This window comes from Rissa tridactyla, chromosome 6 (assembly GCF_028500815.1).
Source record: "Rissa tridactyla isolate bRisTri1 chromosome 6, bRisTri1.patW.cur.20221130, whole genome shotgun sequence".
In the NCBI taxonomy this organism is placed as follows: domain Eukaryota; kingdom Metazoa; phylum Chordata; class Aves; order Charadriiformes; family Laridae; genus Rissa; species Rissa tridactyla.
This window is the reverse complement of record NC_071471.1, coordinates 73,207,352-73,222,896: the sequence shown is the minus strand read 5'-3', so window position 1 is coordinate 73,222,896 and position 15,545 is coordinate 73,207,352. Positions and strand designations below refer to the sequence as shown.

Sequence of the window (15,545 nt, the reverse complement as noted above, 5' to 3'; positions counted from 1 at the left end):
CCTTGAAAATCCGTTGAGAGCAAGATGCAAGCGGAGAGGAGAGATCTGATGCCATCGAGGGCGGAGAAATCTGTACTGATTTTCCGAAGGAAAAGGATTTTTGGAAGCATCATCCAAAACACAGTGATACGCTCTTACAGAAGGTCTGCCCCCCAAACTGCTCAGGAATCAGGGAGGGCGTTTTGCCAGTCCCGTGCACTCATTAAACCCAGTGCCTCTGGACGTCGCTTGGGCCACACGGCAACCGTTTCGGAGTATACAGAATAAGCCAATCCACAACTACCAGTGCGGAAACAGTGGACAGACTGCATAAACACACGTATTATGGACATGCAAAGGAAACTTTGTCTAAAGTGGATCAAATTAACATCGCTTTAAGCCGCATCCGTTCAGAAAACTGCACCAGACCCAAAGGAGTTGCTCTGAGCTTTCCCTCTGCGCGGCAGCAGAACTGGCTGAGCGAGCCTCGTTAATAACCCTACGAGCTGAGGAACGCCGAGGTGTGTAATTGAGCCTCGTTAATAACCCGCAGGAGCTGAGGAAGGCAGAGCTGTGTAATTCCGGGTGGCGGAGCCAGCAAGGTGGGCAGCTCTAATGCACCTCTACCATCCAAGAGCCCCAGCTCCGCAGCAGCATGCGGGCTCGCTCCACACTTGTCCTTCAGAAAAATTCCCATCTTTGGTGTATTCGTCTTTCCCTGCCACACACTGCCACTTCTGTGCCCACAGAGTGGTTCGGTGGCGCGAACGTTTATTCCCGTGACTAAAATTTCCACCATTTTACAGCACGTAGACTGGGCAGAAAGTGGAGGCAACACCTGAGGTACCTCTGCCGTCCCAGGAGGACAAACGACGGGACCATGGCACGGGGACAGAGGGAGAAGACAGAAAGCACAGGAGGGAGCACGACCTCTGCCGTCAGTGAAATTCAGTACTGTGACCTCCTCCTCGGGGCTCCTGTGGCACCGGGGAATCACTGGCTCTGGTTCAGCTCCTGTAACGCGTTGCTGCACTAAAGCCCTCTCCGAAGTAGTGCTGCAGTTCTGGGGGAGTAGAAGGTAAAAGCTCCTGATGTCCTGTCCTGGTAACCCCAGTTTTAGCACTTTTGCGCGGTTCCCCGTATCCCAAAGGTGCGACACTGCCGGGATTCGGGCTCGGCTGTTTCCGCATGGCCTGACCTGATCCCCCACCCCCGCTGCAGCCGAGGGCCCCCCAAAGGCTCCCGCTGCAGCAGGGGCAGCCCTGCGGCTCCCACGCGTCAGCAGGGCTCCAGACCAAGGACAGACACCCTGAGAAACGCTCCTGCCCTGGGAAACGCTCCTGCTCCTCGCGTCCAGGAGAAGGGGACAGCCTACATGACATCTGATGAGTAGCTTTATTCTACATTTGATGAGTAGCTTTAAATCTAACACGACGATTTAACATTAAACGCAGTGTTTGTGATGAAGACCCAGACTGGTCTGAGTAGGACATACAGTGCAAGGCCAGAGATGAGTCATGAAACCAGTTAATTCGTAGTACACAGTTCCTGCTCTTAGCAACATCACAAATGGCTGCTCTCCAAGCATTAGGGACCATTTTTGAATTTTATTTTCATAGAATTTTCATAAGCCTATAGAAGCGTACTTGGAAAAATGTGCAGAGAGGCTGATGAAAACACTTTACAACACTGTCCCACAAATCTTCTAAAAGAGACAAATTTTGTAGTCAGTTAAAGCAGACTGACTCTTGTTACGGGTTTAACATTGTCGAATGCAGTCGGGAAGACTAAGTGAGAAGAGGAGGCTTTGGGAATCCTCACCCCAATGAGGTAAGCATCTCAGGTTTAACAATTCCAGGCAGTCAGAATTTGCCACTGGAAAAGCTCTTTGGGGTTTGGATTCGTGGTAGGTCAGGAGGAATCTGCCCCATGAAGGCCACGAGCCAATACTCTTGGGGAGGGGGGAGTCCTTTTGGTTTCCTCAGCTTGGTCTATAGATCTTCAACCTTGGATTTGAAAGCAAACACAAAAATAGAGAATGGATATATAAGTGTATATAATTAAGAACAGGAAGTAACGCATACATCTAATGGGGCAGAGTTTTACCTGCTCCTTCTGCAGCCTCCGTTTGTACGCACGTGGAGCCGTCCCACGCCACACTCACACGGACGTCGCCATCTGCCTTAACCGCACGCACAAGAATGTGCTGGGATTTACATCTCCAGTCCCATGCACATGCTGACATTTACATGTGGGCATGTTTTAAAACAGCTGAAGTGAAAACAGGGGGGGTTAATCCCCTTAAAATCCTCTTGAAAGTCTTCATGAAAATATTCTGCTTTTTAGAAATACAACCAGAGATTTTAAAACATTGTTTCTTTTACTATTCAGTATGCTGTGAATGCCGTGGAACACAAACCAGTCACACTCAAACTACAATAACCGTGGGGTTCCAGCATAGCTTAAGCCCATCATGGCAAGTTCACACATCTCACGCAGAAGCTCACGGTGAAGTCCGTGAGTAGATCTTTGCAGGCCTTGTCTCCTGACTGTCTATTCCACGTATCTTTTTTAAAACAACTTTGAAAAACCTGAAAACAATTAAGCTAGTAGAATTACGTCTCCCCACTGTTTGAAGGGAGCACTCTGCGAGACGCCCTCCTTCGTGCCAGCGCGAGGCCCCAGGTACTAACGGCACGCTGTCAGGCTGGAAGTCACTCAGATTTGGTGAATGAACTCAAGCTCCTCAAATCCCACAGCTCCCCAGTCGCCATCCAGTGATGCATTCTTTTTTGGGTGGTAGTTACCGCTTTTAAAATATTATCGGGCATTACAGACAGCAGTTCCCCTGCTCTGCAAGGCTCCTAGCCACGTATGCAGCAGTTTGTGCAGACATACCTGGCACTGCAGCCACCCAGGAGGCATCCTGCAATTACTGAGCACCTCGGGATACTGACTACGGAATGGGATCTCCTAAGCAGCGCCACGACTCTCCAGTGTGTGTCTGGGAAACCCAAGGGCAGATGGCTAATGGGAACAGTCAAGGCAACCAAGTGAGAGCAGAGCCCATCCCGGGACACCGGGAGCCCGCACTACAGCACACGCAGCCCCCGCCGAGTCCTAAATGCCAGTCCCATGTTGTCACACGCGACTCCTGTACCTGCCTTGAGGAGGGAGTTCCATTTCGGGAGCGTGCAGCTTGCGCTGTGCGGTGCATGACGTTATGGAGCGGGAGGGACGTGGGTAATTTTAGAACAGTGTCAGGATTTCCTGGCACAGGGACAGACGCTTTGCACCACGTATGACTCGTTTGCCCTGTTATGCATATTAGGGAGGCTGGACTTCAGCGCATTAGATCACTTCGGTTTTGAGGCCAAAAGACGCTTTGAATAAAATAAGAATTTCTTTTTTCCTAAAGTACAGGTACTGCAAAGTGCTGCAAACACTGCAAAAAAGAGGCTGTGAAATCCATGGCCTTTACGTGATCAGTTCAGGCAGCTGCAGCCACGTGCGCGTGACCAGTACTTCCACCCGACGAGCGCTGGGGCTCCGCAGGGCCCGGGAGCCTGTGGGTAAGCGAAGGTACCCAGGCCTGAGAAGGAGCTGCAATGGAACCGTCTTTCCATGGGCTGCTGCTCCTCTTCGGAGCAAGTAAACAGTTTGGAAACCATTTCACATTCCCTGTGCATTATAAAAGGGCTTTGTTTGTTACTACGGTGTAATTCCTTACTGGGAAAAGGCTTTGCCACGTGTAGTACCACCGATACTACCCCTACACATTAATGACAGTGATTTCTTGCTTGATTAGAAAGCATGATACGGACATGATGTGCCATGGCATTCGAAGAACCGTCTAGAGCGTTTGTACTTCCCCTGCCCTCAGGAAACCTATTTCTAAGACAGTTTGCTTTTTTGAATCTGACAAGATTATCGTTTGAGCATGTTACAGAGCGAGAACGGCCCGGAGCCAAAGAGGGAGGAGACGGAACGCAATGCGAGAGCCCTGGCTGGCGGAGCCTGGGCAGAGCGCGGCCGTGGCCCCTGCGGAATCCCATCAGCGTCACCATCTCACATCCCAGAGCCACCACCAGCCCGGGCTGGACAGGCAAAGCTGACCGAGCCGAGAGCCTCGACTGCACAGCGAACAGACCAACCGCCGAGCACCGGCTCGTTTTACTGAGAGATACGTAACTTCATTTGACTAGCTCTGCAGTTCAGAAAACTGAAGTCATGCTTTTAGTCAAGGCAAAATAATTCCTAATAATGTTGCAACAAGCAAATAAAGTTTACAGCTCCCCCAACTTTAATGACAGCTCTCAATTTTCTCTTCCCAATCAGGACACTTACTGATGTCTCAAGGTATAGATTTATGAGCTCTCTTTCCAACTCTAAATGTGTAATTTTGAATTTCAACTTTTTTCTGTATTAACCACTTCCACTGAATGGCTTGTACAGCACGTGATAAAAATCACCATCCTCGTCTACTGAGTTTTATATTAATCTTTGGACATCTTTTATGCTTTTCTTGGGTTTTGTCTTCTGTCTTAGAATTTTGGCTTTGCTTTTGAAAGATTCAAAACACTGCACATGTTTTATGTCTGTTTATATATGTGCATGTTGTGTACATGTACACGTACATACACACAATTTTAGCATGAGCAAAAAGAAGACGTTTAACAATTTGAAAATATTTGCTGCCTGAGATTTTTGTGAAATTAAAGAAATGCCAAATTAACAAGTGTTCATCAGTGTAGACCACCGCATTTACTGTATTACCTGAAAAAGAGAAGATACTCACTGTCTCAATGTCTCGTTTTGCTTCCTTCACTTCCACTTGGGATGTTCCTGTTAATTTTTCTCACCTTGCTTTCATCATTTGCATGTGCTGTCTGAGGCGCTGTTCCAGTTTCTGTTCTCTGAGATACCTAAGCAAACATGGTAAAATTATTATTTCAGTCGCTTTATATTCATTGACCCTTCTGCTTCCAGTTTCAAGTATTTAACCCACTTCTGCCCAAACCAGAAACAGTCATAGAGAGCAAAACGAGCAAAATGCAGTGGCTTTGCCTTTGTTCATGCGCACTTTGTGGCACAAGCACCGCGTGGTGGTCTGGCAGCGCCGTGCCTTACGCTGGCTCCTACGCGCGCAGGGATCTGTTTATGCAGTTGCTGATGTTATTTACGCCTCGCTCCTGCCTAAGCCGCATGGTGCTCTGGGGCCAGGCTGGAGTTTAGTGGTGCAGCAGGCTGGTTTTGGCGGGTCAGTGGGATGACAAATGGAAAAGGAGAGGCGTGCGGTCAGGGAAGCTGAACGAGGTCCTGCCATCCAAAGGAGGAACCACCGATGGGACACTAAATGAAACGCTGCAGAAGGTGTGTTAATGAAACAAGGATCTGACGGGGCGCTGAGCTGTACCCAGGGCAAGTGGCTGAGCCACCTACAGCTTATGCAAACGGCTTTTCAACCGTCTTGCCTGTACATTGAAAATCGCGTTGGATGGCAGAAACACAAGAGAGTTCTACAGAGCAGCCCTTTCCAAAGCACTGGGCTCCCCGTGCAGGTGTGAAAGCCAAGGCAAGAACAGGACTGAATTATGAACGACTGCTAAATAAAAGTATTTACTGTACTGTACTTCTGTGCTCATCAGACCTTCCTGGCCATAGCCGTGGTATCTGTAACCACCTCTCTTCCATATTACGAGACAGTGTAATAAAGTGTGTTTTTCCTTAAAGCTGATTAAAATTTTCCTTGATTTACAGACATCTGTCTAGTAGTTATGTCCTGAGATTATCAACTGGAACACGCCTGTACATACTTTTAGAAGTGCAAAATGGAGCAAACCGACACATCTTGTAATCAGAAAAACAAACAGAGCATTTCAAGTTTTCCCCATGTAAGTTAGAACCAAATAGAACAAAACCTGAAACTCAACTTGAACACTTTCTAAAACCGGCATCAAACATTATACAGGCTCTTAAAAACTGGGACATTTTCACACTTCTCCCCTCTCTTTTTTTTTTTTTCCCAAACTCTCATAAAGAAGACTGATTGCAGGTATTTTCCAGCCCCGCTGATGGGCCAGAGCAATTGAGACAAGTATGTACGTTTATTCTCCAGGTGCCTGCCAAGGTGAGGCCATCCATCCGCTGAGATTTGTTTAGTCCATTTTGCAAAAAGGACCAGAGACACCCAATTTCTAGTCAGCCCCCTGGCTCACACCCACTGTGTTAAGATGATACAGAAATACAATTAAATAGTTGGTTTATTATTAAAAGAAATTATTACTATAATAAAATAAGAATTGTTTTAGTGGCATCCTTCTTGTTTTGATATGGCATTGTACACGAAGGAGCAAATACACGTAGCTCAGCTGCAAGTCTCAAAGCAATAGTGATTATCTTTTAAAACAATTTTTTTTTAAAAATAAGCCTGTAATTAACTTTCTTTTTTATTTCTCTTTTAGTCACAGTGTTTTGTTGATTAGGGTGCAGGTTTTTACTTCACATATAGAAAAAAAGAAAGAAATACTTTCATACTAACAAATTAACTGGAAGTCATCGATAGCATTGGGTAGGAACAGTTTATAATCTTATCTTTTTGTCACTCACTTTGCAGCTTCAGCTTTTACTTTCAGCAACCTTTCTTCCATTTTTGCAGGTGCGTGGTCGCGTTTCTCAGCTCCCTCTTTCACAGCGTAGTAACCGATGTCGTACGCAGCGTACGGTGTACTTTTTGGTATCTACAGCAAAACAGAATGCTAACACATTAGCTGGAAATGATAGCAATTAAAAACGGTTTCATGCTGCAGTTAAAAATGCTGTAACAGCGGTAGCTGTTTGAAGCCCTGGTTAGTCACCAGTGACTGCTGGGGAACGCGGTGCGGCACTGGGGCGCTGAGCCCCCCCGCAGCCCCGGGCAGGGCCCTGGGCGCTCCCCGCGCCACGCTGCGGGACACGCGCTTGGGAGGACACTTCCCATACGTTCTCCCACTTGTCACACAGCATGAACACGCTTCCATTTCCCTAGGATGGCTTAATACAGAGTCCAGCAAACCAAAAATCAAAGCTGTGAGAGGCCTCGAACACCTTTTTCACCTTTTTTTTTTCACCTTTTTTTTTTCCACCTGCCCTTTGCGACTCTGCCAGATGCCCTGGCCATGGGGCTGCACAGCCCCCGTCCCCTTCTAACAGGGGATAGGTAGGATACAGCTCTAACGGGAAATGCTGACGGGTACCTGCTCAGAAGTCTTCTGTGGAGTGACCCATGGAAGAGCTAAGTCAAGCCCTATCTCCACCTTCCCAGAAACCTGGTCCTGAGCACCTGGCTGTAGGGGTAGGCCCTTCCCTCTGCATTTTCCATATAAAGCTACCAAAAAATCTTGGTTTTGTTCTGCCAGGTTGAACGCCTTTAAAAACTGAAAACTATTCTGTGAAGCCAAGTGATTTCCCAGACAAAGCACCTTACCTATACTTCAAGTTAATAAATTCCCAAGGTTTTGCACTGAGAAAAATTATTGCAGTAGATTTGAAATATTTTACAGGCACTTCATTTTTCTCAGAGCAAAAGCTTCCCTCTAAACTGGCTTACACTAAAACTGCCAATGATATTTTAATAGCATTGCCTGTGACTACGCTTCTGTAGCCACACTGCTGCAAGGAAAGTCAACCAGGTAACAGGAGGAGAATGCTACAGACCAAACCCATTTCCACAACCATCCCTGGGACATCATCGGTTAAGGTGAAGATGGAGCAGAAACAACGTGGGATGCTCATGTTGGTCTGACACATACGTCCAAATCAATATTTACTTTTGGGAAAGTCAAGGTATGCAATGGCAACCACGAGCAACCATTATTCACCTCTCCATGCCTTCATCACCATTATTCAAAACTAGGATTCTAAATCCAAGACAATCCCATAATTTTAAGAAAAATATTTTAAGTTTATTAAGTACAGGTAGCTGCCTTGTGGGTTTTTTTTTGCCCCATTCCAACAAGAACAATCTTAAAACTAAAATCTTTAGGGTTAAATAAAGGAGTGTTCTCTGTAACACTCGAGAAATATGAAAACTGCCTCTAACACGATGATCAGAGAACAAAGATATATACTAACCATGAGAGCAAAAATCAAAGATTGTTAATATCAAAATATGAGAACACGTTGCAACGCTCGTATTAACGTTGGTATTTCTTAGGTATTAACGTGAACTCAGCCGCAGAGGAGCCACCACTCGAGCAGCGGTTTGCAGGCGGTCCTGCCGTGCCACCTCCTGTTAGAGACGGGCGCGTGCAGCTTCCCAGAAAGCTCACTACGCACTCGTGTCCTGCACCGTTTCTGCCATTTTTAACCCATCTTTTGTTGTCATTGTGTATGTCTATCACTTATAGCATTTTAAGTACCTAAATATGTTTGGTTTGTTCGGGTTTTGTTTCGTTTGGGGTTTTTTGGGTGGGTGTTTTTTGTTGTTTTTGTTTTAGAGAAGAAAAAACTTTTGCAGGAGAAACTGAAGAATTGTTCTCTGGGACTGAACACATCATTCTCCCCACTGAGGTACGTGGGAACATGGAAGAAAAAAAACAAGGAATGTTTAATTGTATCACATAACAATATACTTAATCCTTTTCTTGTCATTCAACATTCAATTCTCTTCTACGCTAGCCGAATTTCTGTCGTCCCAAGAACAATCCGTCAGGTTGGCCAAAACAAAGCCCTTCCTGCCCGGAGAAAGCGGCCTGCCCAGCCTCAGCAGCACACGTCACCCACCGGGGCAGTTCCTAAATCTTTTTTTAGGAACTAAAATTCGCCTAAATTCAGCATCTAAACCTTCAGTGAAAAACCGGGTGTGTGTCGAGATCCGAGCCCTCCCGCTGAGAGCAGGAAGACGCGTCTCTCCCACAGCCGCCTTCTGGTCATGCTCCTGCTTTAATATTGGGAAATTACCCTTCACGTTGAATATTGCTACACAACAAACCAGCCTCCGGAACTGTCGCACTCACATCATCAGCTTAAAGTGCAGAGCAAGCAGGACATTATCATAGACAGAAGCATTACATTTATGTATTTCACTTCCAGGACAATAAAAGTCGGCAATGAATATTCACAGACTAAGATCAGGTGAAAAAAAGATCTGGCAACTGAAACACAGGTAACAACTTTGGTGACGGCGCACGCAGTGGAATAAAATCCTGCTCCTATCGCTTTTCCAGCCATCAGCTCCAAAATGTTTTAGTATTATGTAGTACTGTATAAGAAATCAGTTTCGATGAGAATTTCTATTAGCTGGAGTCAGGGAAGGTGATGTTGAGCAGTGCCGCGGGGCGGGAGGAGAGGGGCGGCGGCGGCCTGGCCAGCAGCCTGGGCCTGACACGGTCCTAGCTAAGTGCTGCGGCCGGGATTCAGAAACGCGGTTTAATTGCTGGAAAATGTCACACTACGGGTGCGTAGAAAGGTGAAAAAGGATTGTATTAACATGAGTAAACTGCCCGGGTCACGCGCCAGCTTCCTGCACAGCCAGGGAAAGCGGCAGCCGACACGGATCACTGATGGGGTGCTCCGTTACCTTCGCCCGGGGCCCAACGGGGCGCCCGCATCTGCTGGTGAACTGGTGTAATCTCCCATTTGATAAACTCCAGTACAGACACTTCTCCAAGTGCTGATGCATTTAGTAACACATTTTGGCTTAGTTTAAAACAATCTGACATTTTTGTGGGGTTTTTTATTAAAAAAAAGTAAAGAACCCTAATAAGCTTGAAGTGTGGCTGCTTTGTTTTTACTTTTAAATACATACAAAAAATTGGTCGGTTGTGTCAGATGTTGACTTGCAAATTTCCCTACAATTCTAGGAAAGTTATAATCTGTAATACATGGGTCCTTTTTATTGTTTAAGCACTGTGTGTTGCTACGCAGATATCAATAAAATTTAACGCTAAATCTGTACAACCCCCCCCTTTTTATCACTGAGGGACATAATTAATTTTAATTTAAAACCTCCTGACATTTCAGATCAGTTTGGGTATATTTCCACACTTCCACGGTTACAGGTAGTATGCCCAGCAATCATGAAACTGAGATGAAGGAATTCTTCCCCGAGGAAAACTCCAGCATCTCCAGTTCCTTCCGGGATTGCCTCCCGCTGCCTCACCGGGTGGCAGCCTTACAGCTCATTTCCACGCCACAGCACCGGAAAATTCACGTGTATTCATTGCCAGCATCTCATCTACTGCAATACTGTATATAAGGAATGAGAACCTAATGGCAAAACTAATGGGAAATTTTGTTTGAAATTCTTGTTTTAATGTTTGTTACTTTGGGGGAAAAGCTTTTCATGCCTTTCATATACACGCAGAAAGAACCAGGAGCGAGGGGCCCTCCCTTTGCGTGCCAGCCTTTACAGATTCCTGGGGGAACCAGAAAATCCAGCGACTTCGAATTCAGTTTGGCAGAGGCAACATCTCATATCGGAGGCGTTCAATAATTTAAAAAATCATATTTCAACATACGCACTTCTGTTTTAACGCCTCCAAGCAGCCTGATTATCGGAGCCACTGCAGATTTTGAGTAGCAGTTGGAAGGATGTGGCAACTCCCACATGGCACGTGGGGCTGCAGCGCTTCATGCAGCAGCCACCGGCCACACAGACGCTGAGGAAGGGTCTGCAAAGCCACTGCCAAAGTGCTGCCATTTGAAGTTCTGGGGTTCCCTTTTTAAGTTTTAATATACAGGCTATTGAAGAAAATAAATCAATGGGAATCATTAATGGATTGTTTTTTCCAGTGTCCTACCTTGCTATTTTCTGTTACATACCATATCTGCTTTTGTAGGTGAAAATCTAAACATTTCTCTTCTTTCTTTCATCAACTTTGCTTGGCCGTGCCATTCCTGAAGCATTTCTTTATTGCTGAAAAAGTTAATTTAACTTTTAAAGCCATATTTTAAGAGGTGAATGTTACTACTCTTGTTCACGTGCTTCGCCACGTACAGCTGAACGACACAGCATACGTATCAGCTATCCCCACTGCTAACAGAGAAAACACCGGGGCCTCCTCCTGAAACATTCACTTCCCAAAGGCAGAAGAGAACCACAAAGACCCCCCTCCCTGCCCAGTTCATGGGAGGAACAGAGCAGCGAAGAGCAGGACACAGATTCCAACAAAAACCAAGCAGAGAAATTAAACTGCCCAGAGGACTGTAACGAGCTACACGGTTCATCTCGGAACTACAGTTTCTACTTGGGAAGTTTAGACACCGAGTAAATTTAAGTGAACATAAAGAAGCAGCAGACAGTTGTACTACAAACAGTTCTACTGGGTAACGTGGTCTGACCCATCACATTTTTGAGGTTGATCAATAAATGTTTCATTAATATGATTTCTACTCTGATTCTGAATGTCTGCAGTGGTTCTGCAGCTCTTCTCTGCTCTGGTCCCAAGTTTGAGCTACTTCTCCTCGCACTGCCAGTGCTGGCACATAAGCAGAGTAATCCCCCTCTTCACTTCCACCGTCTCTTTAAAAATACTTGTCAATTACAATAATGCCTAATAACTGAATACTTTAAAAAACAATAGATGTTGTCCCCAGTCTCTTGTTATGGATGCTTTCCTAAAGTCTTCCCAGTGTTTTCCTCTGGACCTCTAGATCCTGTCTGTAACTGTTCCTAAAGGTAAGGAACGCTCCCATCAAAGTCCAAGAAGCTAAACCACCCCTCCTCTGGGTCAGCACCCCCGAGGGTGAACGAGGGGCAGAAAAAGAGACAGACACGAATAAAGGCAGGTGAAAGCCCAGCTTTTGTTGCCAGTGGTTGCTCAACTGCTGTGAGCACAACCGGTCCCACAACCGGCAGCGGCAGCAGGCCGTGCGCACAACCGGTCCCACAACCGGCAGCGGCAGCAGGCCGTGCGCACAACCGGTCCCACAACCGGCAGCGGCAGCAGGCCGTGAGCACAACCGGTCCCACAACCGGCAGCGGCAGCAGGCCGTGAGCACAACCGGTCCCACAACCGGCAGCGGCAGCAGGCCGTGCGCACAACCACCCCCACAACCGGCAGCGGCAGCAGGCCGTGAGCACAACCGGCAGCGGCAGCAGGCCGTGCGCACAACCGGTCCCACAACCGGCAGCAGGCCGTGAGCACAACCACCCCCACAACCGGCAGCATCAGCAGGCCATGCGCACAACCACCCCCACAACCGGCAGCGGCAGCAGGCCGTGAGCACAACCGGCAGCGGCAGCAGGCCGTGCGCACAACCGGTCCCACAACCGGCAGCAGGCCGTGCGCACAACCGGTCCCACAACCGGCAGCAGACTCATGTTCACTAGCCCCAGCTCAAGTGACCGCTCACGAGCCCCCAGCCCCACGGCTCTCAGGAGTGGGGAATCGCACCCAAGCGGTGGCATTTCCTGATGGACGGAAGGACAGACAAGGATTGCCTGGCCCTGCTCCTCTCCTCCTGGCTTTCCCTCTCCCGGAGCGGGGATGCCCAGGGAGCACCAAAGCACACCAGATTTAACCCAAACCCATGGAACCCCGAGCACCACCTCCTGCACCCCCCAAAGCCAGGGCATTGCCCTTCCCTAACACAGCCATCTGGTGCTCCCAGGAGCGCCACGGAGACGCGTTTGTTCTGTAACGTGACTTCTACAGCTCCAGTTATAAAAGAAAAAAGGCACTAAGACGATACATATTGGGACTGACAGTGAGTCTCATTTCTTGGGTCGAGTCTGCAGCAAGCGGATTGATGTCTGAACTGCAGTCCAAATGCACACATGTAGTGGGAAAATATGCAGAGATACAGACAAGTTCTTTCAGCAAAATTTGTTCAATACGTATACTTTTTATACCCTAGATATATCACATTTTTATGTTATATGCAGAGTATGCCCTCTAGCTGTAGCCTTCTGTCAGCAAAGATGAAGTTAAACTTAAGTTTACATGGAATGTAACATATGCAGTAACTGAAAAGGATTTATTTTCTGCTCAGTTGGAGTGGGAGTTCATGGAGCTCCACGGCCGAGTTGGTAAGCAGCTCGGCAAGTCACCTTTCTTATTGTCTTTGAGCACCGTATTTTGTAAAGAAAAACACCCTTTAGATTTCCATTTGTAGTGCAAAATACTTTAAATTACCTCTTTCCTTGTAGCCAGTCAACTAGGCAATCTATTAAGACAGCAAGTAACAGCTTTTTTAAAACAACGACATTGTAATACTTGGCTTTTCCTTTGTTCAAAAAAAGTTTGTTCTTCTTTCAGCTCCTTTTCTGCTACTGATCTGCACTTTTCAGCTCGCTCTGCCCGAATTGTCCTGTCTTAGGATAGAAACTTAGTAAATTTATTTGTTTGTGTGGACATCTTTCATTTAAAATGTACAGTTTGATATTGTTAATTAAATAATACATAGAAAGCTAAGCACATTCAGAGATGGTGATATACACACTCCAAATGCAGTTTATCTTCTAGCGATCCTGTACATGAGCAGTCTGTTTTAATTCAGTATAACCATTAAAATATTGAAAGTAAAAACCATGTTTAAGTAATTTACCAAATGAATTACTTCACAAAAAGCACTGCCAGCCCAAGGTTGCATTGTGAGGGAAAAAAGTAAGCATAAACCATGAATTCTGCCGGATTTGTTCCACATTGTTCATACTTCAAAAACAAATTCCCCCCAAACGATGGGAGTATCAGTACAGAAAATCCGTAAAACCCCAGGGAGCAGCGGGCGCCCGCAGGACACCCCCCGCCCGGTGCCGCTCACCCAGGGAGCGCCCACCCCAGCTAAGCGCGTGATCTCCAAAGCAGCAATCCCCAATTATCCGAGATCTTCCCCCAGCCCTTCCAGCCTCATTCCACACACAGCTTTCTGCTACTGCCTTACAACCTCTTGCACAAGTTTTCTGGGAGGGCCGGCAGAGAGGCGGAGGGAGCAAACGCCAAAGGGTGAGGAGTGAAAGAGAGAAGGCAGGAAAGAAAACTCACAGAAAATATAAAAATCCCTTTCAATTTGTGTTTGAAATCCAAAACCTAATCAAATGGTCAATATTTAAAACATCAGTCAGCTCTAGTTTATTAAAAACTAGTGTTAATTTTTAAGTAACAAGAATAATGTTCATGAATATTGGGGGAAAAATTCACTGATATCATAGTAAATACTGAAAAAAGTTGGACAAAAAAAAATTAAGGACATTTCCAGTGTGTTCATTGTCTCCTTTATACACAAATCCCTTTTCAAAAGGGATTCACCACCAAATTCTCCCAAATCGGGTTTGCATTATTTGCATATTATGAAATATGATAAATAAAGCGTTTATTGAATGCTTTGAGTGCAAACGTAAAGGAATTTAACGTATTATCTTGTATTTATACTTAGTTATTTATCATATTGCATACACTAGAAATGAAAAATTAGGTTACCTCCAGGATTCTACAGTCCTTTGTTATTCTGCATTATAAAATTCTATTGTTTTTCAGTAGAATGAATCCGGACATTCAAGGGTACAATTATAAAAACAGGAACAAAAAGAAGTAAATAAGGAAATAAAGATTGATAGTGTTTTTTAATTTTGGAAAAAAATATTTAAAGAATAGAAAATAGAAAAGTTATATTGTATTCCATATACGTATATCAAAAATATCATTTATTCACCAAATACGTATTTGACAATCAGTATAATGATGCGTATTAAGATGCTTTTCTATTTTCCAGCAGAAATGCAGAGTTTTCAAGCACTCGCAAGACCCTTATCATACATCACTGCGCGGAGCTCGGTCACGGGCAGAGACGAGCTGACTCGTTCTTTCTGTGCCTTTTCTCTGCTTCAGTAAAACCCTGGATTGCACCTACATGTTCGTCAGCAAGAAATTCTTCTTTTTCATATTTTATAATTTCTTCTTTCAGCTTCTGAAACCTCAGCTTTTCCTCTCCGTTAGGCCACTCCTCTGACGCATCAAAACTGGACTGCAACAGTTCACTTAAGTGGAGCTTTTCAACAGGTGCCATTTCTACTGGAATCAAAGGGAGATTACTGGAATCCTATGTATCAAGGAAGTTCGATTTTTTTCCTAAGCAAAAGACAGCATTTAGATAGTGTCAATCAATCAAACAGAAGTGGGATTTGTTAGTGTCTTCTTATTTTAATACCTATTTTGTTCTCAAAGATTTGTCCCAAGTTTAAAGCAATCTGTTCTGGAAGAAGCCGACAGCCTGTCGGTGTCTGTGAGCAGAACGGTGCCTCCCCTCCCTTTTGACTGATAATTTGCCTACCTCATAATTTGGTACACTCTCCACCCAGCTTTTTATCAGTTCCACCATGCAGAAGCTGATTCAAGGTAACATCATTTTTGCGAAGTGCTCAGTACCTCTGACTCACACCGGGTTCCAGAGCCATGTGTCCTCCACCCCCCGCGGCAACCCTGCAGGTTCTCAGGGCGGGTCCATAGTCCTCCTCGCTGGAAGTCTCCTCTCGCCCCAGATCGCACCGAGCCCCCGCCTCCCTTGGGGCCGCCCCAGACCCGGGCAGCTGAACCAAGAGGCCACCACGGACCTCAGCAGGGTTCAAACACGGCCCTGCCACAGAC

At 46.0% G+C, this 15,545-nt stretch overlaps 1 protein-coding gene across 1 annotated transcript in view; it reads right to left on the bottom strand.

Annotated features, from left to right (window-relative positions):
* Positions 1-1,841: 1,841 nt before the first annotated feature.
* LRRC27 (leucine rich repeat containing 27) overlaps positions 1,842-15,545 on the bottom strand; it is a 31,800-nt gene continuing 18,096 nt past the window's right edge. The window contains 6 exon segments of the mRNA XM_054207598.1: positions 1,842-1,985; positions 4,778-4,904; positions 6,589-6,719; positions 10,783-10,878; positions 13,185-13,272; positions 14,741-14,969. Coding sequence (XP_054063573.1) covers positions 1,842-1,985; positions 4,778-4,904; positions 6,589-6,719; positions 10,783-10,878; positions 13,185-13,272; positions 14,741-14,969 — 815 coding nt within the window.